At 44.1% G+C, this 27797-nt stretch overlaps 1 protein-coding gene across 3 annotated transcripts; it reads right to left on the bottom strand.

The window, feature by feature from the left end:
* Positions 1-1432: 1432 nt before the first annotated feature.
* SLC16A14 (solute carrier family 16 member 14) lies at positions 1433-27797 on the bottom strand. 3 transcript variants are annotated; one of them, XM_024564181.4, is made up of 6 exons: positions 27388-27797; positions 24222-24296; positions 22397-22668; positions 16525-16668; positions 10519-11496; positions 1433-4065 (listed from the first exon to the last, which is right to left on the bottom strand). In XM_024564181.4, exons 3-6 carry the CDS (start codon positions 22653-22655, stop codon positions 3914-3916), a joined length of 1533 nt encoding a protein of 510 aa, XP_024419949.2. In that variant the 5' UTR covers positions 22656-22668; positions 24222-24296; positions 27388-27797; the 3' UTR covers positions 1433-3913. The 3 variants fall into 3 exon arrangements, with proteins under 3 accessions (XP_024419949.2, XP_024419948.2, XP_045054255.2); XM_024564180.3 differs by lacking the exon at positions 24222-24296; XM_045198320.3 differs by lacking the exons at positions 24222-24296; positions 27388-27797 and having other exon boundaries at positions 22338-22457.

Below are 27797 nucleotides of genomic sequence, written 5' to 3' on the forward strand. Positions count from 1 at the left end.
GAGAAATTTGCAAAAATGTAAGACAGTGTCACTATTCTTACTAATTTGGGGGGGGGAAGGATATGGTTACTTTTCATAGAAATTTATGTGTACTAACATAGTGGGGTCATCATTGTTATTTTAAAATTAATACATATTTAAAATTTTTTCTCAGTTCTGCTTTCTACTAAAGTAAATATCAGTAAATCGCAACCTACAAAAACGACCTCTCTTTGAGTCTTCATTGGTTTTTAGGAGTATAGGGACCTGAGACCCAAGAAGTTGAGACCTTGAGTCTAGCGCTGGTAGTCGGTGTCTTTCGGTTGACAAGTAGACACACCTATGATCGTTCTTCAACCATCTTCCTGAACCTCTGTGTATCTGTTAGGTTATCAATGACTGTTTCATCTGAACAGGTTGCCATCTCCTTACTTTAGTTACCGCGTTGTCACCGTTAGTTCTGTGCAGCAGCGGCTCACTTCTGCTGCTGGCGAGGGAGCAGGCACTGCGTCAGCCTACCTCGTTCTTACAGACGCTGCCTGGTTTGTGTCTGTTGATTGAAAAAGAAACACGGAAGCAGAAAGACATAGTCGAATAAAAAAATTATACACTGTGAGTGTTCCAAAGATAGCGATTGACCAGGACTTTGTATAAAAAGGAAATAATCAGCGCAAGAGAGACAGGACAAGTATTTGACCTTGATTGGAATGTCTTAACTCTTAAGTATGTTGATGCGGGTCTCCAATCTTAGTGAACCTAAGAATCAGCTGATGAACTTATCTAAAAGGCAGGTTTATTGGCGTCATCCCCCCAAATTCCAATTCATTAGGTTTTAAGTTGCCTCTGGAATCTGCATTTAAAAAAACCTTAGATACAAGTTTTAAGTAGAAAAAGCATCATGTGCATAGGGAAAAAAGTCAAACCCGCCCCAGTCCCCCAACTTTTCTTGCCAGAGCTGACCACTGTTCACGTTTTCTTGTGTTTCCTTCCAGAAATGTTCTATCCATACACAGGCCACATGAATAACTTACTTGCATTGTTAACAAAACACAAAGGCAGGGACACATTAACTATATTTTATCCCGCTTTTTTCTTTTAGCCATATATCCTGGATATTGTCTTCTGGTTTTACATATGAATCTTTTAAAAAAAGTTGCATAAATGCTGTATTTTATTTAACAGTTCCCAATTGATGGACAATAAAATTATTTCCAGTCTTTCACAGAATAAGCAATAAATAAAAAAAAAATTCTTGTTCATTTGTCTTTGTTTATGTGTAAGAAAAAGTTTTAGAAATGCAATCATTAGGTGAAAAGGTGTGTGCCTTTTAAGTTTAATAGCTGAGCTCTGACACCCTGGAGATCCTCCTCAGCTGGGACTAGGACCACTCCTAAGAAAAACTGCCAGGGGAAGAACCACATGCCTAATCATCAGTTACACTTCAGGAGTCAAACAGGACAAAATTTATTTAGTTGTAAGTAAGTAAAAATTACTTGGATACATGAGGGGAAAACTACAAAGCACATAAGACAAATATACAATGAACCTTTCATAATATCTTGAAAGAATCATAACATTTTAAACAGGAAATATTAATAAGTGCGCCGTAATTCTCTATAGCATTCTCTTTTATTCTGTTGTCGACGTGAATACTGCAGGCAGATTTTACTCTCCGTTTGTGAAATGGGAACTTCTGATGTAGAAACCACCACTTCCGTAAATACAATCAGTCAACAAACAACTGCGTAAGCGGAACGTGAGCAGGTCGAACTTGGACTTTAAACTAAAGCCGGGTCCTTGGATAAGAGGTTGGTGGTGGTGATTGCACAACCAGCAGTGTGAGCATTGGCGATAGCACCATTCAATCTTGAACACTGCCTCTTGTTAATTTGGTGTTGTCAGAAAATGAAAGCAATGAAGTTCTGTAGTCAGTTTAAAACACACACGTTTTTCCACCTAATCATCGTAATTTCATGGTAAATATGGAGAGAAAGATAGAACATTGCCTCAGGCGTTAAGATTACTTTTATCAAAATAGAGAGCTGGGTTCTTCAACAGCAGCCAGAGCTGTGATGGTACCAAGTGGGTCACCGCTGAACCAGATGGTGTGTGCCATGCAATTTATTATCTGGACTTTTACAGGCAATTCTCAAACCACGGGAGGTTTGTCACCGAGCGTGGAGATTAGCCATGCTCTTGTTCTCTTTTCGATCAGCCGCCTTTTATTATTATTGTTATTTTCAGGGTCCCTTTCATTACACAATCCCTCCCACTATGCATAAGGGCGGGAAGAAAGGAAGATGAAACAAAAAGGAAACTTGTTTATGTAATCACTTGTTAACAGCTCTCAAGGGTTTTATGGAGTAAAGACTGAAACCACTGGCGAAAATTAGGCCTGGGGTAACATTCTGTGATTCTAATTACTAGTACCATTCCTGCGTCTAACTACCAAGGATAACTGAGAGTGGTCGGTACTCACTTTAGATAAATTTGACCCAAGACACTGGTAAAGGATTTCTGTGTGTGATGAGCGAATTGTGAGTAGAAATTTAAACAGTTCTAAAATATGTGTAAACAAGTAAGGCAGCCAGAAATTTCAAAATGATTCTGGGAAGAACATTCTGCAGTCTGAAAAATGTTTGGCTTAGAAAAATAGAGATCTCAGATAAAGGAAGAGCATTATTTGATGTCATCGATCACAGTTATCTTCTGTGATCAAGAGACTATTTTTAAAACTGTGCAGAGCTCGGGCCCGGGACGGGGGCTATTGGCTACCCTACTCCAATGCCAGGTGCCCAGATGCCTGGACCAAGGCCATTCCATTATTATCCTCACAACCTCATAGTCTTCTGTTACGGATTTGTAACACACTTTACAAATGATTTAACCACCAACTTCATGTCAACCTGCAATTAGTTCTCTATTTTATTTACCAGGCACGAGAAACTCAGGGAAAAAAACCTTATAGGCCCCAGACTGTGCTCATAAACAAAGAGGCCAAGGACATGAATAAAAGTGCTTGAATTATAGCCCTTGATTGCTGTGAGGACAAATACAACTTTTGCTAAGGAAACTGTTATTTAGGTTTTGTCTTAAGATTCAGTGTGTTAATGAAGATTGTTGAATCAGGGCAAATACTTTTCTTAGAGGAATATTGAGAAACTGTACTCCCTAGCTGCAGAATTCTTTCATAAAAATATAATTTTTCCTTTAATTGTACTACATGTATTACCTTTGAAATTAAAGCCTGTGTTTATTTTACAGTGGGAGGTCAGGAGCTCCCTCTAACAATTAATTTCTGAGGTCTAATCATACTCTTGTGCTTAAAACCCATTGGTCTGTGAGCTTTCCAGAGCGTTTAGACCCTTTACTTTCACTTTACAGAGTACAGGCACACCTGTATTCAGAGATACTGCAAGTTCAGTTCCAGACCACTGCAGCAAAGCAAGTATCGCAATAAAGCGAGTTGTAATCTTTTGGCTGGCTGAGGGTCTTGCCTTCAATTTGTAAAAAATATAATATCCATGAAGAGCAATAAAGTGAAGCACAAAAAAATGAGGTCTGCCTATCGTTGAACTAAAAATCTTTTATTCCTTGTCTTTGTTTTGAAAAGCTGTATCTAACACCCTAGTCCCAGGGGATGATGAGAGAGAACAGTTTTTATCAGGGCATTTGTAGCAATTATTACGAGGCTGTCTTTGGAGGACATTGTCGTCTGCAAAACGTGTGAAGTCCTGATTACCGTTCAGCATCACTTCTCCCCAAGAGGAAGGCAGTGCTGCTCTCGAGTGAAGCAATGACAACAGCTTTACAGGTGACAGTGCCAGTTACTGTACAAAGTGCTTTCCCATGATCTGTCATCGGCCCCTCACAGCGACCAGGTGAGGTAGGCATGAGGACCACCAAGAAATCTCCCGTGAAACGTAACATGACTCTACACATGTGCACCTCCCGTGGACTTTTTCCTGGATTGTTCTATAATTTGAATACACGGTTGAATGAGTAAAAAGAATATTCCTACCAGGTAAAGTAAACCACATATATAGAAGGAAAAATCATATTTTTGTGTGATGTCATAGATCCAACCTACAAAACAAAAAAGAGAATGTATTCAGTGTAACATAGTTGATAAAACTGAAGTCAAGAACGCAAACCAAGCATTTATAGCAACTATATCTCTATAATTTACTTCTATGTCATTTAATGCCCACAATGTTCTCTTTCGCCATTTATAAGTCCAGGCTACGTAAACCAGAGTTCCTAGTACCTGGGGAAGACTGCAACTATCTTTTAAGCCACGAGGGCACTTTTTAAGGCATTGAAACAGTAGCCTGCAGACTCACTGTGAGAACCTTCTGGCTCACGGCCCTCGGGGTAATTCTCGGTCAGAAACAAAGCCAGCAATGAAAAGTGAATCTAATGATTTTCTTCTTTCAGCAATGTAAAAACAAATCTTTTCCTAAAACTTCAAAACTCTTTTGAAGACAGTTCTAGTGCATATCGAAAGAGAGGCGGAGCAGAAGACACTTGAACTTGCAGTCATTCTGCAATCCACGAGGGTAAACATCTGTTCCAGAGAGAATCAAATCTCCCAGGCTTTAGAAGATTCATTTACAGCTACAAAACCTTAATGTTTATATTTAGAAAATTTTAAGATGCCAAAGAGATAGCCTTAAATGCCAACTAAATGATCAGTTCTTTTGAAATAATACTCTAATTTTATAATCTAATATATGATAATCTTACTGGGCACTCCGTAAAATATTACTATATTTCATGGATTCTAAGGTACCCTGAATGGCCTGATTCATCCCTATCTTACGTGTCAATAAGAAAGAAATATCCTTGTCAATTAAAATATGACTCAGTGTTTTTAGGACTTTGTAAAATGCACTCCGATTTCAGAGATGTCAAAACGTGAAAAAAAAAGTCTCAGAAGCCATGAAATTAAGATGTTTCTTTCCCTTCAATGATTAATTCTAAGAATCAGTCACATGCCATGGTCCCTTCATAGCCAATGACGCAAACTGAGAGGATTAAGCCACACACAAGAATTTTATTTATGGTAAAAATGTAAATGTAAGCATTCACTTTTTCCATTTCAAATGCGTTCGTTAGAAAAAGCATAAGAAAAATATAAATGTTTAATGACCAAACTTAGCATTCCATGGCCACTTCTCAAAAATATCTTTTAAAAACTATCTTCCTGGCAAATGAACGCATAAATGCATCTTAACCGTCTCCCACCGACAAACAGCTGCACAAAAGCAACTGTTAAAGGGGAACCCACAACTGCGACTTCCTGGTGCTTGTCCACACCTCTTTGTTTGCTGTATGGAGCGCACGGTTAAAGTGCCCGGACCGGTCGTGGTAGTCATAAAGAAAAACAAAAGCACTGCACAGCATTAAAAAATCACGGCTTTTTAACCACCCCAAGGCTATGATATACTTTAAAAGTTAACCAAGTTTTGAGTTTGTTGTTTGATATTTAAAAAAAAAATGAAATATCAGACTCTTTCGATATGGCTTAGTAGTATGTTCTACTGCCTTTTCTTAATCTTCAATGTGAGACAAGAGGAACAAAACAGATTGGACACAATCTGAAAATAATGATTCTGCCTTGGCACTGGATCAGAAAGGCACGCTGATGAAAACACAGCTGACTTCTGGTCAGGGTCACCGTTGGGTGACCATGGGACACTGTGAATTAGGACGAATGAGTGAGTCACTGGCAGATAACACAGAGGTTGTACGGGGTGGCACAGCACACACACGCGCCAGGACTACCCGTAAGAGACCATTTACAGACAGGAACCGTGAGTGAGGTTTTCACACTCCACCCATCATCCCACAGGAAAGCTGACCTTGCTATTTCAGTAGTTAAAGTCTCACTTTTCCTGTGATCCAGTGACCGAGGAGAAATGACAGCTCTAAATAACAGATGACAGATAGCCAGAAAGAGCTGAACCCACCATTGCTGCTTAGCAGGGACCTCAAAATAGGACATGACCCTAACTGGCTAGAAAATGAATTTGTGTTTAGTTTAGACTATTTACTTTTTCTTCGAGTGGTTGATCTAACAGGGCTCTGTGATGGGGTCCCTGCCCTCCTCTCTCGACCTTGAGCACAAGCCATATTCAATATTTTGGAGTTTCAAACACATTTCTCTTGGCTACTTGTCTGCACATGTGCTTACTATTCTCCCTCCTGGGGGCATAATAACCAACACCGTCACCCTTAGAACATCTAGCACCCCCTTCCCACCACACCATGCTCCCTCTTGTCTCTGCAGACTACAGAAAATGTCTGCTAAGTATATGACACATTGTTACAGCCTGAAACTGAATTCATTCTATTTTAAAGTCTGGCATTTCCCCCCTAACAGTATAAATGTTTGGAAAGCATCTCCACACCTCCCCCCCATTGTTAAAAGTAATTCATACACTGATTTCTTTAAAAGCACACCCAACCTTACCCAACAACTTAATGATACAAATTGGAGGAGTCATCTCCAATTTTATGTTACATTAACCCCACAGGTTTCTCCAGTCTACCTTTAGGATTTATTTTTAAATGACTCTGGGCCCTTTTATGTTTCTTTGGTGCTTTTAGTTTGAGGTCAACCCAGTTTCAATTCAGAAGCAAAGCATGTCAGAGACATTATACTTGACCACATATGTGCTTTGACACAGCACATGTGGACGAAACGCTTCAGAGCCCCGAGGGTTCAGACAAGCTGCCCACCTCATCTTTCCGAACCATCCTCCCCAGCAGGTCTGAGCTTGGTTCCTTGGTTTGCAGCCGGGATCCTTGGCAGCCCTGATCAATTTAAGCAACAGCTCCCAAGTAAAATCTGGTTCCCTACGAAACTGCATTCCCTTTTCATTTGAGTCTGTCAAATGATGAGTGACAGCTGATTTCCTCATTAAAGGCGTTCCCAGCTCTTGGTGAGAAACATTGCAAATTGTTGTTAGGGTGCTATGTTCATGCGAATGAAGGACATATGTGTAGATTCTTGGTCAGTGAAACGTGGTGGCCAAGTTTTGCTGTATTTTACTGTAGAAACATCTAGAAAAGTATATATTTTTGTAATAGTATTAAAGGAGAAGAACTGAATGCCCAGAAATATTATAAATGAGTTACAGCAAGAAGTCCATGATGCTAAATGACATGGTTGAAGTATCCGTTCAATAGTTTTGGTTGTACATTCCTCTCCTCAGTGGGACTGTGATTGCCTGACATGCTACTGAACTGTACCAGAAGTTCTGATGCCAGTAGAAACTGCTTTGGAAAATGAAACACACATTCATTTCTAAACCCTTTAAGAAAAGAAAAACGTGATGGGAACAGTAATTCACCTTGTAGCAAACCCAGCTAAGAAACCTGTCCTAGCCCCACCTGGAACTTCCGGCAAGACTGTAACGGGGTTACTGAGTCACTCACATTGCCGGTCACTTCTGAACTACCGTGCATAACGGCTGGGCTGGCATCCCAGCACAGCGCTAGCTCCTGGGCCTGGAAAGTCGATGAATTAGGCACAATGCAGTTACCCAGTGGTGTGCTCAGTGTTTGTTAGTGCGTGGGTTCAGTGGAAGGAGAAGATACAAACAAGAAGAAGCAAAGTCCTCTTTAGGCTGCTGGCCCAGAGATGCGCCTCAGTCCCCACAGCAGCACCTGACACGCATCCATAGGAGGTTCTGAACCGTCAATCCGATGGTGTCTACCATCATGGTGAATCACACTCGGCGAGAGTCCGCTTCTAGGGAGGAACCCTGGAGCAGGCAGAGATAGCGCCTGATGATGGAGGACTGGGTATAACTAACTCCCTGTCTTCTAGGTGTAATTCCTTCTCTTCCACTGAAGAAAGTGCACTAGAACGCAAGTGAGTGAGGTGGACATGATCGTAGGAATGGGACAAGGAAACCCCACTGGCCAACTCTGGGGCTTCAGTTAACACTGACTTTGAATTACTTATGCTGCACCTCACAGCTGTGTTGTGATGCTGCTCTTGAAATCCACTGGATCAGTATAAAGATTAACCCCAGACTGACCATTCGAAGCAGAACGTACCCCTGGATCATGCCGAGAACTGCCAATAACAGATTCCATCTCCTCCTACAACTTATCTGAAGGACCTCCAACGAGAGGATGGGTGAGCTATGATAACACCCCATCCCCTTAGTGTGTATTTCAGTGTAACATCTCTGGAAGGTACCATTGGTTGACTGATCCAACACACAATCCCAATTCTTTTTTCTTTTCCTTCTTATACAGAAGCTGAAAGGAAAATACTCCAATTCTCAGTTCCCCTGGAAGCTTCGACTAGCTGTGCGCCACAGTCTGGTCAATCAGATATAAGTGGGAGTCTGCTAGGACTCAGTGTGTCCTCCCTTTCTCATCCCTGTTTAAATGAGGATGTTGTGGTGACTATACAGCAGCTCTTGTGTGACCATGAGGTCACTAGCCTGAACGAACAGCTAAGAGGATCTTGGAGACACTGCTGCAATATCATCTAGTCCCTGGACTCTAGATTTCTGGTTAAGTGACACAAATCTCTGTTTAAGCTACGGTCGGCAAGGTGCTCTCTCAGCCAAATGCACCCCTAACTGATGGAGAATTCTACACAATGAGATCAGCGAGCAAGTTCAGACTATTCAGCTGCCAATACAGTTTGCTGCGCTGTTTTCACTATCACCGAAAAATACTGCACCTGCATCTCTGTGCACAGGCAGAGAAGAAGAGCGGCCCGATCCAGGAGACCCCATATGTAGACACCAGGTTTCTTAACATGATTCTTAGGTCTTGACCTTAGTCAGCCACCTGCCAGTGCTGTTCGCTGTACAGGCAAAATTCATGACTTATTGAACTTCAAATTCTGAGGGGGACTTAAAAACAGGTGTGTTGACCTAAGCCTCCGCTGGTGGGTTCCTAGGACAGGCGGTAACTGTAGGATATGGAGAGACTGGGAAGGAAGGGGCGGGGCAGGCTTTGTCCTGTACCCGTGGGTTCTCTCATCCACTGGGAAGACGTATTCCTGCACTGAATGTGAGAATAAAGGGTCAAAAGGGGCCAGGTGAGCAGGGGATGGGGCATCTGAACAGGTGAGGCTCTACCAGGTTATCTGAACACACTGCTCAAAACTTTTGGCAGCTCTGACAATCGCCACCAGCCCTGGCCTAGTCACCCTAATAGCCACCTCCAGACAGCACCTTGATGTTGACATGTGGCCCCAGTCCCTGCCTTCAATCCTCAGACAGAGGGTAAAACCTTGTCACCTTTACCCAGTACCTGGCCTCTTGGGGATTGAGTTGACCTGCCCAATGCTGACGCGCCTTGCCACAAAGTTTAAACCCTCCCAAGGGAGGGTTCAGCGAGGTACTTGGCCTGACACAGGACTCCTTGGTGCCTATGACTTCTGGTATGCCTGTTGCAAGAAGCAAATTCTCTGTCGAACTGAGGTGAGTACACGTGAGTACCCAGATGTCTGCCAGCTAGGCCTGTGGTAGGAGAATGCTCCCCCTCCCTGAATGCCCAAGCCCTGATCCCCGGACTCTGAGAATGCTACCTTACATTGCAAAAAGGACTTTGCCACTGTGATTATGTTAAAGGCTTTGAGACCACGGATTATCCTGGATTGCCTGGTGGATACAATGTAGTCAGGGGTATATTTATAGGTAAAAGAAGGAGGCGGGAGAGTCATAGCCAGAAAGAGAAGAGAAGATGCTACGCTGCTGGCTTAGACATTGGAGGAAGGGGCCAGGAGCCACAAAAGCAGGCAGCCTCCAAAAGCTGTAAAAGGCAAGGAAACAGATTGCTCCTCAGTTCTGCCGACACCTTGATGTTAGCCACTGTGATCCAATCTAGCCTTCTGGCCTCTAGAACTGTGAGATCATAAATCTGTATTGCTTTAAGCCACTAAGTTCAAGGCAATCTGTTATAGCAGCAATGGGAAATTACTGCAGGGCTAGATCCAGCTCATAGGTGTGTTCTGTTGATTTCCAGTCTTTTGAAAATCTAGAAATGTCACCTAAGAGTCCAGAGTCTTAGTTTCTCTTGGGGGACCCCCTGTAACAACAGAAGACCTGGCAACAGTTGTCCATATTTCTTGGTGACAGAAATAAGCCGGAGGTGCGCAGAGGTGCCTCCAGTCCTGGCGGGCGCCCTGCACTATCCCATCATCCCTGTCCACTTCACCTTAGGCAGCTTACTTGGTAGACGAGGATCAAAAGTTCATGTGCACTCACGGACATGGACAACAGTGTGGTGGGGAGGGGGATGTAAGGGGACTAACTGGTAATGGAAAAAAAAGAGAATACAAAAATTGAAAAAAAAAGTTCATGTGCCTTCTACATGAAAGAATGGCTTTTAACTTGCTAAAATTGATGAGTGAGAAACTGGAGGGGCAGGAATGGCAAGGAAAAAGGAGCATGTACACAAATGGAAATTTCCTTTGTATCTACCTGGGACTTCATCACATCAAGGAGAACACAACCTAACAACCCACACGCACGCTAAGCTTTAAAACCTTGCATGGGTTACCTGCAAATGGTGGTCCCAGCAACGCAGAGATGCCGTTGGCACAGATGATGATGCCGTAGGCATTGGCGAGGTGCTCAATCCCCACCAAGTCTTCAGTCACTACTGGCATTAGGGAGAAGTAGCCGCTGGAAAAGCCTATCAGCGCGCAGACCACCGCCAGGCCCGCGTACGTGTGCATCAGGGGCAGGATGAAAATACTGAGCACGAGGGTGAAGTTGGCCATCAGAAAGACGTTCCAGACGCTGATGCAAGGCGAGTCTGCCACAATGCCCAGGATCACTTTCCCAAAGATATGAACTATTGCTATAATTGAAGTCAGAGGGAAAACATCGTTTTGCTCGGATAAATTATACAAATTGACTATCTCTGGGAGGTGAATGAAAGGGATGACAAAGCTACTGTATGCAAACAAAGCCCAGAAAATAAAGGCTACAAACACTCTGTTAGTGAAGAGCGAGGCTGCCCCAAAATAGCCGGAGTACCAATCCTGGAAGCCCTTCCGCACCCTCATGGTCAGCTGGCTCACCGTCTTCAGCACCCGAAAGGCGCACATGTTCTTCCTGTGTCCCGCCTCCTCTTGGCACACCTGGTCTGCAAGCTCACCGAGGGTCTCCTGGGGCCCGGGGTTGCCCTCCTTCTCATTCACCCCGCCCCGCTGTCCACCTGTTGTGACAGATTCAGTGGAGTGAGCAGCGAGGACTTGTGGATCTCGCCCTGCTGGGTCCTTTCCATCCTTCTCAGGAGACAGGGGCCTCATGAGCGCTCCACAAACACACAGGTTTAAGGAGACAGCGCCTTGGATGAACATTGCGTTCCGCCAGCCATACTCCGCACACAGGTACTTCAGCAAGACCGTCATGAGGAAGGTGCCAAAGCCCGTGCCAGTGGTGCTGAGGCCCTGCGCAAGGGCACGCCTCTTCTGAAAGTACCTGCCCACCATGACCACGGCCGGCAGGTAGGCCATCCCGCTCCCAAAGCCTGTTCAGTTGAAAGGGAAAGAAAAAGCACAAGGCACAACATTAATGGCCATTTCCAGACTTGGCAGCATTTGGAAATTAAAAAAAACAAACAAACAAAAACCTGCTCTGGCTGGTGTGGCTCAGTAGATTGAGTGTGGGCCTGCAAACCAAAGGGTCGCTGGTACGATTCCCAGTCCAGGGCACATGCCTGGGTTGTGAGCCAGGTCCCCAGTGGGGACATGTGAAAGGCACCACACATTGATGTTTCTCTCCCTCTCTTCCCCTCTCTCTAAGAATAAATAAATAAATAAATAATCTAAAAAAAACCCCTCAAACCCAAATAAATAATGTTTGTAAAAAGCAGCTTGGTGGGTAAGCACCAACAGAGTCATGCCCGGAAGTTTCTAGCCCATCGGGTCCCCCAGGTTATTCCAAAAACGGAATGAATGAATTCCATTCTCATATCAGAATGTAAGTTTCGGGGCTGGGCTCTGTCTCCACTGTCACCCTGGGGTACGCTCCCCTTACTGACCAGAACAGGGTCAGGCCATGTGTGCTTAGTGATTTGCTGAAAGAATGAATGGCTTGTGAGGGCTCTGGTGTCAGGGCCAAGTGCATTAAGTACCCAGGAAAGCATTTAGGTACAAGGGATGCAGATTGCCTCCAGGCAATTTGCAGAAGCCTCAGGAAGGGGCCAATTTGCTCACAAATTAATTGGAAGAATAAAAGGAGTTATAATGTGCCCAGCAATACACATTCTCCAAGTCAAAACCATCTAACACTTATCTCTGTTTCTGATTTTGAACTGGATCTTTCTTAGAAAACAGGTGCTGTTTGTGATTTGTACTGGCAAAATTAAAATGCTGGTAGGGGGTGTTTGCGCTGGGACCAGCGGTTTTAGGAACTCTCGGTACTTTTTCCTCAGTTTTGCTGTGGACCTAAACTGCTCTACAAAATGAAGTCTACTAAAAAGTAAACGAGAAGACTTCTGGTCAAAGTGGCGGCACAGGCAGATATGGCCCACCTCTTCACACAACCACATCAAAATTACAACTAAAATATAGAGCAACCATCACTGACAACTGTCAGAAATTGAGTTGAATGGAAGTCTGTGGTTAAAGAAACCACATCCACCCAGACTGGTAAGGGGGGTGCAGATGCAGAACAGGCTGGTCCCACACCCACATGTGGTGAATAAAAATTCGGGAGGGATATCTTAGGAGCGAGGAGTCCTTGCCCCATACCAGGACCCCCAGCCCAGGGTTCCAGTGCCAAGAAGACAAGTCCCCAAAACTTCTGGCTACAAAAACCAGCGGAGACTGAGTTGGTAGAAAAAATTTCTGGAGCCCCAAGCAGTTCCTCTTAAAGAACCCACATAGAGACTTGCTGAGACTCACTCCCTCTGAGCTCCAGCACCAGAGTAGCAGCTTGAAAGGCACCAGTGGCATGCTGGGAAAAACTGGGGTGTCTGGCATCAAGGTGAGCAGAGGCCATTGTCCCTTTTCTGAGCCCTCCCCCCCCCCCCACAGCCACTGAGTGGGCAAGCTGGTGCCATATCTGAGACTGCATCAACATGGCTAACATGGTTTGAGTCACCTTGGAGATCCCCAGAGACTCTGCCCCACCCAATTTACGGGCCCACCCAAGCTGCTTTTCCATAAGAATGGCTAGTCGCAGCTCATGCTGCACAACTTCCTAAATCCTCCCAAACAAGCAACAGCTGGCCTCAGTGAGTCCAAGGTCCTGCATTAGCAGCAGCCAGACTGGATTCACAGCTTGGCTTCACCTGGGAATCTCCAAGCCCAGCACAAGTAGCAGCCATCTCAGATTGCTTTATAGCTCAAACAGGGTGTCCCTGGGCAAAACACAGGTGGTGGCTGACCTTGGCCTGTACCACCCAGGAAACCCCAAGGTCAGTGCACCCAGTGGACAGCTACAGACCATATTGGAGCACTACCTCCCTGCCCCTGCACAGCTGATCCTCCACGGAGGGTGAAGGTTGGTGGTAAGTGGTCACAGCCAATCCTTGCAGCTGACTGGCCTGGGTAAATCCTTCCCATTGATCTGCCAACAGCAACCAAAGCTCAACTACAAAAGGAGGTTCTACTCAGCCCACACAAAGAGTGTCCCTCAAGTACCCAGCTCAGGGGGGATTGTGCCACTGGACCCTACTACATTAGGCCACACTACCAAGACATGGAGTCAAAGCAGCTCTACTTAATACATAGAAACAAACGCAGGGAGGCTGCCAAAATGAGGAGACCAAGAAACATGGCCCAAATGAAAGAACAGATCGAAACTCCAGAAAAAGAGATAAACAAAATGGTGATAAGCAATCTGTCAGATGCAGAATTCAAAACACTATTTATAAGAATGCTCAAGGAACTTAGTGAGGACCTTAGCAGCAAAAAAAAAGCCTAGTCAGAAACAAAGGACACACTAATTGAAATAAAGAACAATTTACAGGGAAACAACAGTAGAGTGGATGAAGCTGAGAATCAAATCAATGATTTGGAACATAGGGAACCAAAAAAACACCAGTCAGAACAAGAAGAAAAAAGATTCAAAAAAAAAAAATGAGAATAGTATAAGCAGCCTCTGGGACAAATTCAAGAGGTCCAACATTTGCATCATAGGGGGTGCCAGAAGGAGAAGAGAAAGGGCAAGATATTGGAAACCTATTTGAAAAAATAATGAAAGAAAACTTCCCTAGTAGAATGAAATAAATAAAATTCTATGGGAAGATAAACGGTCACATTTTAAAATAGCTACCTCTTTCATAGAAGATTAATTTTATACTTCCATGGATAAGATACAAAAAACTTACTTGCAGCTGCAAAATAAGTGTATCAGTGGCTATTTGGGAAAACCATTATTTGTTAAAGAACCAAGAAATTCTTTGATATTAAATATTGTGGCACAGAGTTATTGCTTTCCTCCATAATATTTTGAAGCAAATCCTGAATATATCATTTCATGTGCAAACACATTTAGTATGAATCTCTAAATATTGATTATTATTAAACAACCTAATCCTATCATTATCTGAAAAAGAATGAACAATTCCTTTACATCATGAGATATCTAGAAGGTGTTCAAATTTCCATTTGTCTCACAAATGGCTATATTTTTTAAAAACTTGTTTGTTTGAATCAGGATTCAAGTACGGTCTACACATTGAGAACTGTTGATTGGTACTTTAAGCCCCTTCCTTAATCAGCACAGTTATTACATGAGCTTGATAGGACTGGGCTTGGGATGGATATTCCGGCTCAAGTCCACAGGTCAGTCAAAGCCCCGCTATGCCCATCTCCGTGCAGGACCCGGAACCATTCTGCACCACACTCAGGTTTAGAGGAGGGGCTTACAGCCTGACAAGCAGGCTGAGGAAGGAGGCTCAGAGAGGAGAGAAAACCCTGCGGTCCTGGGTCAGCGGGTCAGCAGGTCAGCAGGTCAGCATGGTGGGGGAGAAGGTGGCTTCAGAAGCAGGCTTAAGACAATGGAGCTCTGGCAACACTGAAGAAACTTGTCCAGACTCCCTCGGCTAAGTAAAGTTGCTCAAACAGACATTAATTTTCTGGTTAATCAGAGAGCACTCCCATGCAATTTTAATTGCCTAGGGTTTAAAAGATGAAAGATACAAACAAGTCTGCCTGAGATGCTTTGAGGAAAGAAGGATATCGACAAAGCTTCTTTCAAACATAAATTGTTCAGTGATGTAAATATCAATCACATGCCTTTTGCAGGAGAGGTTTTTTTTGCATGTCACTTTTTTCTTTCCCATTAAAAGGGGGCTAGATTGCCAATCAGCTTCAACATGCCCCACTAACGACAGCACAACTGCAGTTTGCATGTAGAATCTAACCGATTTAGCTAAATCCTCCACTTAACTACATATATGTGTGGGAGAAGTGGGTGAATTTATTTTCAGAGCCTTTCTCTCAGTTTTTCCTGTATAAAAAGTGGGAGCAATAAAGTGTCTCAAGACATACTTTCCTTTAACCAGCCTCCTCATTTTCTTTCTAATTCCTTCAATACATAAACATTCATTGAATACGTAAGTGAATGGATGAATGAATAAATAAATGAAAATAGAGATAGTTGAGGATCAATAAGCAATTAACTGCAAGAAATACAACTCCATTTAAACAAATAGTCTAACCACAGAAATCTCGAGATAATAAGTCTCAAGTCCTGGTTGTTGGGGTCAAGTCATAGTGAATATAACCCAACACCACTGGATCAAGTTCATAGGGGGGCCCGTGTGTCTTCTCAGAGACCCCAATGTGTCTCCTTAGTCTCAGTGGAAGGAGTGATCACCTCTTTACCTATCATGCCAGGTCCAGTCATTGGACTGTTTACAGGAAACGTTTCTTAAAAAGTCTATACTCAAAAAAAAATTAAGTCAGGCTGGATCTGGTCCATCAAAGCACAATTATACCCGTAAGAAATGACTTATCTGTGTGAATTCTGCTACCTGTTGATAAAGGAAATGATGGCAGGGAAGGTATTGGTCAGAACGGATATGCCAACCGCGCTGCCTGGCAGCCAATTTCTCCCTCTTTGCTGGGACTGCCGCTCTAACTGTGCTCTACATTTGCTTCCCTCTACGTGTGGGTGGGTTTTGTTGCTGGTTCATTAATTTGAACAGGGCTGAAGGAGAAAATGATTATTCCGTGATTCATGCTTGATTCTGCAATTATTAAATGAGAGAATATTATTAATTTCCTTAATATTTCAGCTACATCTGTATTTTTACCCTCCTTTTCCTGTTCCTAATAAGAGAATGGATAGCACTCAGAACCAGGTACGGAAAATTTAATTAAATTCTATTAGTGAGGCCAAGTACAGTTGTTAGGTTGTTCTGCCACACTTAAGGCATATCAAGTATATTAAAAAGTATTTCCTGGAGGGATAAAATGGGGGTGGGATGAAGATGGAAGGACAAAGGACTTGAATCGGTCTCTTTTCTGCGCAATAAAATTCGTTGCCAAAATGCCCAGTCGAAACATTTACAGTCAAGTTAAAATAAAATCGATATGCTTACCAGCTGTCACTCCGAAGGTAATAAAGAGGTAATGAACGTTCGCAGCATAGGCACTCAACACCCAGCCGAGCGAGTTCACGAGCCCCCCGATGATGGCGGTCAGGCGGCAGCCACAGGTGTTAATGAACAAACCGATGAAAGGCCCTGCCACAAGACACAGACGAAGGGATTGGATTGACTAAAGGCGTTTTATTTTCCCGCTTGCTTAGTAAATCTTCATGTGAAGACAAAGAAGAAAACATTAGAGCTGCTGCATAAAACACACCAAAAAACCCCATTGCTTTATTTATTTCTTCTTTTTTTTTAGCAAGAGAAAATAACGAAGTTTAATAGATGCATATGTATGGGAATCTTGCATACATGAAAAAGTCAGAGACCCCACCTGCATGAGAGGTTCAGAGACAGAAAGGGGGATCCAGGTTTATAAGATGTTCTGAGCTAGGGATGAAGTAATGCACCTCGGGAGCTTCCAAGAATCAAAATCCCATTGTTTTACGTGCAAAAAGCTGTTCGAATGTAAAGATGGATTTTAATAATTTCACTGGAGAGCACAAGTTCTAGGTTTTCAAGGAAGGTAGACTTAAAATAAATGGACAAATTGGCTTATTCTCTTGTCTTAAACAGAAGTGTTAAATTAGTGGTACAGGGGCTCTATTCAGCCTGTCAATGTGTTTTGTTTATCCCAAACAATGCTTTAAAAATGTTCTGGATCATTTTATCACATTCAAAAATTAAGAGAATTTATATCTTGGCAGGTAGCTGAGTTGGTTAGAGTGTCGTCCCAATAGCACCAACGTTGTGGGTTCAATCCCCAGTCAGGGCATATATGAGAATCAACCAATGAATGCGTGGATGGGTGGAACAACAAATCAATGTTTCTCTCTCTAAAAAAAATCAATAAATAAAAATAAAAATTAAGAGAATTTAAAGAAAGTTCAGTGGCAACACGGAGTACCTTCCCACACAGCCCAAATCAGCTGGAGCTGGGCAGTAGCTGACATCCTTTCTGGTTTGCCACAGTCTCCACCCTTCCCTTTAGTCTTCTTATACCTGGCCTCTTGCCCTCATTTACATTACTTGTTTGGCCTCTGTACACATTTCAACTTTTGACTCCAGGCCTAAACGGAGTGTAAGAAGGGGGTTCTCAGGACTCCTATGCTTCAGGCAAGGAACCAATTGCCTGTTTCATGAGGACACCCAGATGCAAACCAAGCTGAAAAGGACTCATTGGACTGGCCCTATCACACTTACGTATTTATGACACCATGTGGGGAATTCAGAAATAAACACTTGGTTATGTAAGATGTCCCAGTACTCACGGCAGTACAGTATTACATGGCCCACATTCTGGTTGCTTATGTTACTATGATGCTCTAGTTTTTGTCAACCCTTTTTGTTTTCTTCCTGATTTTGTGGTAATTTCTGATGCCACTGAAGCCTAATGCTTGCCTCGTGATCAGTGATTTCTTGTCCGTACAGCAATCCAGACTTTAGCAATGCAGTACGAGGCTGTACTCAGTACTCAGTAAGATGGCGCGTTTTAAACATCATCTTATTTTTTACCATTATTACTTAACATAGTCATGAAACCCTATATTCAGGTGGGATTATTTCAGGTGAGAAAACTGTTGAACTCTAAGGAACTTCCTCTTCGAGCCCAAACTAAAGTGTCCTATAAAGTTCTAACAATGTTCACGTGCATATTTGGGTACACAGTCAGCTAAGAGTTTTTTGTTTGTTTGATCTTTTCGGTGTAATCCTAAAAATTATGAAGGTACAGACTAATTCATTTATTTAACCCTGTCTCATTACAGATAATAATTCAATAGATAAACCTCTTAGAAAAGATTTAACATAGTGAGTATATTGTAGATAAATATCCTCTTATAGGTATTATAAAATAAGTACATTACACAAATATAGCAAACACATTGATGAACACCCGAGGGAATTATTGGGGACAATTGAAATTCAGAAATCATAAGTTAAAGATATTTCTTTGATTTCTTTACAAATATTTTTATTTTTCTAAATCCATGGTTACTTCACTACTCGCATCTGGAATGAATGGATAAAAAACAGAAAAATGCCTGACTCATGGCTTTGCTGTTAACAGGCCTTTTAGGATGTGAAAGGTCAACAGGTCACAGTGCAGGAGCACGCACATATTTTCCACATTACGGAAAGGCCCAGAAGCAAGCAATTCTGCGGGCTCGTGAAACACCCATTGAGAAAGCACTGGAAGAGAAAAGGGGGGAAATTACCAAGTGCAGATATTCGGGTCTGCACGAATATTACAGATCAAAAAGAAAGCATGAATTGTTTTACTGAGATGAACATTAGTTGGAAAGGATGGCTGGCATTTTTGGTTCATCGACTCCCGCCCCATTCATGCTGGGGCTCAGTCGTTTATGATTTGCAGCCAGGCAAATTCAGACCCAGAAACCCTGTGACTCCTCCACAGTGACAAACTACAGATATGCCAGAAAAAGGGAGTCGGACCCAAGCTTTCTGACTGTTTTGTTTTCTAACCATTTTTTACTGACGGTCAGCAGCATCTCCAAGCTTGAAATGTTATTTCAACAAAATGAAAAGAACTCCCCGTGCAGTATAAGGAAAGGGGGAAGATAAGAATGGATACAGTCATTTGGCTATGATTCCCACTTTTGTAGAGGAAGTCAGTGTTTTGGAATGAGACCATATTCATTTACAGACTCTTCTTCAGAGAAAATCTGAATCTCAGCCCACTCCCCAGATAAGAAGCGTTAAGTTGTTAGGGAACACCCTGAGGAAGTCTTAATTTCTTGTTCATCCCAGCATCTAGTAGGCTGAAAACAGCTCAGGTGAGGAGAGAAACAAGCTGAGGTGAGCCTGGGCATATATAATCATGGATGAGATCGGATAGTTCATTGAACTCCTGGTCTCCTGGAGTAACAACCTCTCCTGGCATAAGGCATTAGGAACCTCAAAATCAATGGCTCTCTGCCTTGGCTCAACATTGGAGTCAGTTAGGAGCTTTAAAAAGACACCCCCTTTCCCTCAAATCCTGAAGCTTGGGTCTCACCCCATAAGATTCTAATGTAAGGGTCCAGGTGCAGCCCTGGCATCATGGTTATTAAAAGCACCCAGGGGCCCCTGATGTGCAGCTGGGATTGACACCCGCTGCTCTAAATATCAGCAAGTCAGTGGCTTTTTGCAGCCCAAAAACTCGCATTTCCCCCAACCATAAGGCTTCCACTAAGAATTATTTCGAAAGCCATCACAAAGGCTGCTCTTCATCCAACTAAGGTGTTAAAAATCGTTAAAAATTGGAACCATCTGCAGGAAACTGGCAAAATCCACACCAGCAAAGAATGAAATTACTGAATTTCCCACGTGCAACTCACTCCCCAAGAGAGAGATGGCTTTCAAGCCTGTAATACAATTCACAGATTTTTTTAAAATTTAAAGGCATCACCCAATTGTTCTCACAATGATTAGACAATAAAAACAATTTCCATTTATTCACTTCAAACATATGCTCAGCTCTCATTTGATGTAGCAGCAGGCAGTGTGGTAGAGTGGACACCATTTTGGAGTCCAATGGACCAGGTTTAAAGTCTGTCCTACACTTATTGGTAAGTTACTGAATGTCACCTGTTCTTCCTGTCAGACAGAGATGATGGTCTGGCCTCCGGCACCGCTGAAGGATCACACGAGTTCATGTACATAATGTGTGCTGGGTATGTAGTAGGTGCTAAATGAAGGGTGCTGCTCTTAATGGCTTCGGGCTTGGGAAAATACTGAACACATCTGCAGCCCCTCTGTTCCAAGCAGCTTGGGACAATGAACAGCTATTTAGGGTCACGATAGATAGAATAAAAGACCTTTCCTACATAGCGATGAACTTGTTGTGCCACGATTTCTGAGCCCCAGAACAAGGGATGTTTTCAGGCACCTCTCCTGTAGAAAGGTTAGTCTGCAGTCTGAAATTCCACTGTCTGGAATTCAGAGGCTCCGGGCTCTCAAACAGAATTCCGAACACAGAGTTACCTCCCAGTTAAACTGAAGATGACAAGTGTGTTTCTGTGTCATTATGAGTTAAGTGTTCTGATTTTGGGGATCATCTTCAAAACTATATCTAGTCATTTCAGGACTGGTTTCTATGGTTTAAGACGGCCTTATCAGATGGTTTGGAAAATGTTGAGACATTTCACACCCTGGCCTTTTGCCTAGTCTCCTTTTTTGTTGTGGCAAACACGCACTTCCTAAATGGGATCTATAAGTACTTTGTTCTACCCTTAACATTTTATTTTCAAAAAGGTAAAAAAAAAACCCAAAACCAAAAATGGGATTTTAAGTATTCTAGAAGAGTTTTCTTTTACTGATTCATTGAGGAGGTAGAATTACATGCAGCACAAAACCAGGATGTTTCTACACCACAGTAAACCTACCTGCCTGTCTCAGATGACTAATAGTGCCAGGTTTAACAAGGCCAATGCCGGGTTGAAGGAGCCAGTTCCTCAACGTTACTGGCAAAAATGATTCCTCAACATGTCTCTCCCACACATAATGATGCCCTTACTTAATTTTAAAGCTAGAGTAGTATTGATTCCCTTTGATAAACATGCGCACCCTACCCCCATCTTGGGAAATAATACTTTGTCCTTGTTTTCTGTCATTAGCACTTTCATGTGTATCATCCAAAATAGCATCGCCTGAATGCCAGCCAAGATCAACAAATCTCTGAGTTGGATCCAAGCAACCACTTGCTAGTGCAGAAATCACTGGAAAGTCACAGACTCCCATCAAACACACATATGCTCGTCATACACATACTCTTATGAAACCAGAAAAAGATTTGAGGCCATTTATGTTTCCAGTGTAAAAATCGTAAGTACTTAAAAAAAAAATCGACATAAAACTATGGCTGTTATTTTGAAGCGAAGCAAGTGAACACTGGGGTATAATGGTGTACTGTTGAGAGAATTAAATAAAATTAAATGAGATAATGTGAAGGAAAGCACCTGGTATATAACTACTTATTGAAAGTAAAAGCTATTTAGTTCCCAAAATGAAACACTTTAGCCATAATCACATATTACATTTATAATAACCTTCTGGTTTAGTATCTCCAACTGGGTAAGAATTGGTTTCATAGATTTCTATGTGGGTAGGCTTAACTAGAAATGCAAGAATATATTATTATTCTTTCCTGTTAGCTATATCAGTAACTTTTCTAAAAACAGTTTAATAGATTTTCCAATAATATATGCCCAATATTTCAAATTAAAAACATTAGAACTCTTATATAAGATTGTTAGTTGACTTTTATAGTGTTTTCTTTGAAATTTTTATCTTTTAGAAATATTCATAAGTATTAAATAAGTACATATTTGTAATGATATATAATTGTGTTGTAACATTGAAGAAATGGAGTTTGGGGCAAAAGAGTCTTTTAAAAATGATCAATGTAAATAATACGCCACATGTTTATAATATTCAAATAGCAATATCCCACCAAAGGACAAATATTATACGAGTCCAGTTATGTGAGGTACTCAGAAAAACCAAGTTCTGAGACGGAAAGTAGAAGGGTGGTGGCCAGAGGCCGGGGGAGGAGGAGCAGGGAGTTCCTGTTTAATGGGCACAGAGTTTCAGTTTGGGAAGAAAGTTCTGGAAATCAATGGTGGTGCCGAATGTACTCAATAGCACTGAACTATCTACCTAAGAATGGTTAAAATGGTAAACTTTATGTTATACATATTTTACCATAATAAAAAAATAGTAACATCACTAACATTACTGTTTTGACAATAGAAAACATTACTTACAGCGGGCAACTGTCATTTTATACTTATTCAGTTTTACAACAGGTCACAGGCGAACATACCCACGATCAAGGTGATGCCCATGCTGAGGGAGCTGACCCACGCGGTCAGGCCGCGGCTCTGGTGGAATTCCTCAAGCCATTCCACATTGAGGACCCCCAGGGCCATCTGGGAGCCCATGATGAGGATGTGCACAAAGAAGGAGGAGAGGACCATCATCCAGGCCCATCCGCCATCGATATTTGGGTGCGGTTTAAGTGTCTTCTTATCCTTGGGGTCATCTTCAAAATCATACCCAATATCTTCATGACTGGTATACATTTTCCAAGATTGTCTGAAATACATACGACAGATCATTTCATTCAATACCAAACAAAAAAAAATCTTCACCTTCTCTGGACAGCTCTACCTCGTCCTAACCAAAGTGATCCCATCACCATATTAGAACTTCCGGTGAATCTTCATCATCACGCAGATTTGGGAACATGTCTCACTTTTTCTCGGGACCAAGTGCTTTCATGAAACGTGTTTAATCTTTAAAGTCTCCCTTTATGTAATTTAAAAGAGGAGAACAAATGAAATCATGATCATTACTGACCATTACATATGATTATTACTGAAAAGTCATTCTGTGGCAGCGGAGGAAAGTGGTGTAAAAAATGATCTCAAATACACTGGGAACACCTCCAGCTGTGGGACGGACGTGTCCCAGCTGTGTTCTGAAGTGACAGGGAGGACAGAGAAGCAGACTTTGGTGAACTGCACAGTGCCCGCCGCCTCCTTCTGTATGCCCCTGAGCTAAGAATTGTTTTGACCTTTTTAAAAATTGCGTGGCCTGCAAAACCTAAAATACTCTCTGTGCATAGGGAAAGCCTGCTGACCCGTGGGCTACGGCATTGGTCCTGGTTAAGAGTTTGCCGGGGAGACATGGGTGCCAGGGAAGCAGGGGTATCTGTGGAAGGGCAATTTCATGGGTCTATCCTGGGGCTCATCTTGACTTTTCCCGTCTCTCATACCTCATTCTCTCTCTCATTTTTGTCTTTCAGATGATTCTATCTCCTAAATAGGGGTGCAGTTCTCAACAGCTACGCTTCCTGCCCACAGTGCTGCACTCTGCCAGGGTCCTTTTCCACCTCCCCACTATCCAGACTGCTAGGAGTGATATACAAGGCTTTCCTGCCATGTAATTTTGCCACCTCGGTCAAGTTATCTTTAGGATCAACCCCCCTCCACCCCAGCTCCTGCTCCCAACCTTGGTGCAGTTGCCCAGGGCTGGTTCTATGCTCTGGCTGTGGCCAGGTTCTCCTCCTGCACATCTGCCCCCCATCTGGTCCCTCCTGTCCCCCCAGCCGCTGCACACTGCTGTCCAACCCTGTGAACACCTGCAGCCCCCTACACTTGGCACAGCATCTTTTAAGCTTTTAAGCATGACCTTCTCTTCCTCCCTTTTTGGGAACACACTTCTCTCCTTCTTACCTCCTGGTCCTCTTCTGCTCATCCTTTAAAATACAACTAAATTATAATAGTGAACCATGAAATAGTAAGAAAAATCCCCTGAAAACATGTCAAATATCCAACATTAGATAGAGCGGGTGTTAAATAAATCAGTCATGGTATAGCTGTGCAACGCAAGTCCACCATCAAAAATCAAACCTCTCTGAACTCTAAGACATAAGTACGAATTACTTGTGGGGGTTGTAAAGTGGGCGGATGTCACGATCCCTTTGTTGTTGTTGTTAAAATATGTCTCCATCGGCAAGAAGACTGGAGTGAAACAAAGAAAAATGTTCATGGACATTACTTTTTGGATGAAGGTCTTACAAGTAATTTTTGCTCCTTTTTATTGATCTCATTGGGTAAAAAAAATCGAAATAAACACATACTAACTTTATATGTAAATAAAGGTCCCTTTATCTTTTAAACACTGTCTGGATCAGCTTCTTGTCTCCAATGGATTTGTGGCTAAATTGCAAAAGGGGGAGGAAAAAGAAGAAAGATAATTAATCCAAGAGCCACTTCCCTTGGGACATATAGTGAGGTTGGGCTCTAGGTGTGTGTATGTCTGCCACCAGCCTCCTCTTCCCCAAGGAGAGAACAGCCTTCCCAGGGGTAGAAAGGGATGGGGCCACCCTTTCTCTCCAAAGCTCCCAGCCCAGAAAATTGCTGCACTGTCAGAAGGGCCGGGAGGGGGAGCCTAGAAAGGGTTCAGAGGCTGTTTGGTGGTTGTCCTCCCTCAGTCCCTGCTAGCTGTGTGCAGAATCCCAAGAAGCCAGAAAGAGCTGCTTGACAACCGCGTGCCCGGCCTACATAAGTGATAATAACATCATTTACAATCAGCGGGATGATGCTCAGCTCTGTTTCCTAAGACAAAACAACACAACTTAGCATTTTCCTAAAGTCCATCTACATCTAAGAAAGACTTGGAAATAATAATACAAAAGTTATAGTGTTTCAACCCATGAGTGAAAATAGAATTCTCTTAAGCAATGTTAGGAACTTTCCAGTGTTACTGGATTATTTGTTTTATGGGTGAAGAGACGCGATTGCCATTGAACTGCTCTTGACTTTTCCAGTTTATTCGGTCATAAATAAAGGACGTTGACTAGCATTTAATGGACCAGTTTTAGTAAGAGGTACAGCCGTGCATGGAGAAGAGTGTCAGATGGAGAGCACTGTTGGGGGTGGGGGTAGGTAAAGGAAGTTCTCTCAGGCCCTCAGGAGGTCCCTGAAGATCCATCAGAGCCACCTGCGTTTCACACCTAAATCTCTCTAAAAGTAATTCCTGTTTTGATGAATCACAGCCAACTTACAGTCCAACCAGGTTCACTAAAAAACAAACGTCACCAGAAGAACACATTTCCGTCTGCCCCGCCCCAAGTCTGCTTATACCGCGTTGGCTTTTCCATAACTATGAGATAGAAGAGACTTATTTGTGCATCAGGATCCTCTGTGCACCCGGAGAGGGAGGGAGACTTAGGAGAGGGCCCTGGACCTCCTGGGCCCAGGCTCCCAGCCTTTCTCCACCGCAAAGGCTTTAAGCTCCCCCCACCCCTTCCTACGTCCTGAGACACATGTGAAAGGAAAATATGCACGTGGCACACTCGGGTAAACCGAGGCAGTGAGTGTGGGGCTTCCGCCAAGGGTCAATCTGTAAAATGTTACCCATTCTAGGCTCACTGGTTGGAAGCTCAGCATATAACATTAGAGTCTCGAGCTGAAGAAAGTGAAGGAAGGAGATGGAAAGATTATGGGTCCATTCTCCCCAAATGTGAGTTCACGAACAGCAAAAAAAAAAAAAAAAAAAAGATTCATAAATAGGGGAAATTAAGTAACACACGCAGGCTACGAAATGGAGGTCAGTGTCTCCTGGAGCGTTTGTGAGATTAAAACGGAACTGAATCTCCACAGCTGTTACCGGAGTGAGCTTCATAAACGAGTTGTTCATTTTTAACTTGGCTATTGTGATTCTGTGAGCATGTGGTGAGCTCATCATAAATTAGAAGCAAAGAGGAAAGTGCCAAGTTGGAACGAAAACGAAAATCTTCTCCAAAGGTGGACAGGACATGTTGCGGTAGCAGGTTCTTTATTAGATCCAAGTGTGTGGCGGGTGCCCTTTAACTTGGCTCTGTAGAATCTCTGGACCCGGTTGCCCAGGAACTGTTGGGCCTTTAGAGGGCGCATTTAAGGCTAAAGGGCTGAAGAAGCTGGAGCAGCCAAAGGATGACGCTGAGTTTGTATAGACAAGACAGCGCAGGAGAAACCTGGAACCCCAGCAGGGGACAACTGGGCATTTAGATGCCTTCTACGAGTCGGGCACTGCGCTGGGTGGCTTCTCCACAACGATCCTGTCCAGATGGTATTAATGTCCCATGTCACAGATAAGGAAACTGAGGCTGTTGGTCAAATAGGGGCAATGAAGTGTAGAGAGGTCAAACTAAGCTAGCAGATAATGGCGCCAAAATTGGAACCCAGGCCTGATAGATTCCAAAGCTTATTTTACAACCCCCGCTCCTTATCTTAATCCGCCCCCTCACCCCGCCGCCACACTAAACCACAAAGAAGCCAGAGAAGGGGAAAAGGAATCTTGCTAATCCCTACTTAATAACCCTCACTCATCCTTGCTAATGAGCCTGAATCAACTTTTCCGCGGAAAGAAAACAGCTTAACTGCTAAGCAGGGTTGAGTTCCTAAAACAGCGTCAGTGGCTTGGGCGGCGTTGGCCCCGAAATGGCCGTCCCAGGTCCCTCACCCCATTTTAGTCCCTCCTTCCCTCCCTGGGAGGGGAGCCTTGATCCAAACCACTATGGGAGCGGGGGAGGGGGTAACCAGCATCTGCGCGCCCTGGGCAGGATCCGGCCTCAGCGACCCCCTCCGAGCTCCCACCTGCCGCCCCCGACCGCCCTCCCGGGTACTCCATTTCCCCCGCTCCGGGGAGCCCCGAGATCCCCCATTCCCTGGCAACCCGCGTCCCCTGATGCGCTCGGAACCCGCCAGCTCCGCGGGGAGCTGGGCGGATCGCAGTCCCGGTAGCCCGTGCGAGGAGGCGTCCCACACCCCCGAATGTCCCCTAGCCTCAGCCCCTGGTCTTCCGCTCTCCGCTCCGTTACTGGCTGGTTCGAGTCCCAAACTGGGGCTGTGAGAGAAGGCGGGGAACGCGGCCGGGCGCCGGGAAGAACGCGCCCCTCGGGACCGGCTGGGGTTCCGAGGGGCGCCGCGCCCCTGGAGGACGCGCGCCGGACCCTGGCCAGCCGCGGAGCAAGGCGCGCATCCTCTTGCTCCGCCCTGGACAGCGGTTACCCCGCCCGCCCCGAGGTGGCCTCGCTTGCAGCTCCGGAGCCACACGACGGACGGCCTGGGCGCGACCACTGTGCCTCGAAGCAGCCCTGCCCTCGACCGCGGGGCAGCCTTCCCCGTCCCTGCCCTGGGCTTGCACCACCCGTTCCCAGGGGTCCCCGGGGTGCAGCGGCCACCCACAGTCCCCCCAACTCCGAGGAGCTTCCAGAGCTGTTCCATCTCCCGGGCCCGCTGCCCCGCGCGGCCTCGGGGTACTCACCACCCAAGGCGCGCGGGGCTGCGGCCTCACTGGGCTCCTGGCCGGGATCCCTGAACTTGCTGTTTTCCTCGGAGCCCCCTGAGCGGCTGGCCGTAGAGATTTGTTGCAATGTCGCCTATCATCTTGGATTTGCGGGTGCCTGCTGCTCGGCGTTCTGCCCTGCTCCGTGCGCTCAGTGCCGGGCTCCTCCGCCGCTTGATGCCAGGCCAGGTGAGCGTCCGGTGGAGCTTTGAGCTCCAGGCCTCAGTACGCGTGTCTTTAAAAAGGGTCCGTTCGGCGGTGGCCCGAACCTAACCTGAGCTCCCTCCTAATCAGTGCAATTTCAAATCTCCAAGCTCCTTCATTCCTGTACCGGCTAATTCTGGTTTGGCAGAAAAAAATTACAGTCACCTCACGTGCACACTCTTGTG

The sequence above is a fragment of the Desmodus rotundus genome, chromosome 2 (assembly GCF_022682495.2).
Source record: "Desmodus rotundus isolate HL8 chromosome 2, HLdesRot8A.1, whole genome shotgun sequence".
Taxonomy (NCBI): domain Eukaryota; kingdom Metazoa; phylum Chordata; class Mammalia; order Chiroptera; family Phyllostomidae; genus Desmodus; species Desmodus rotundus.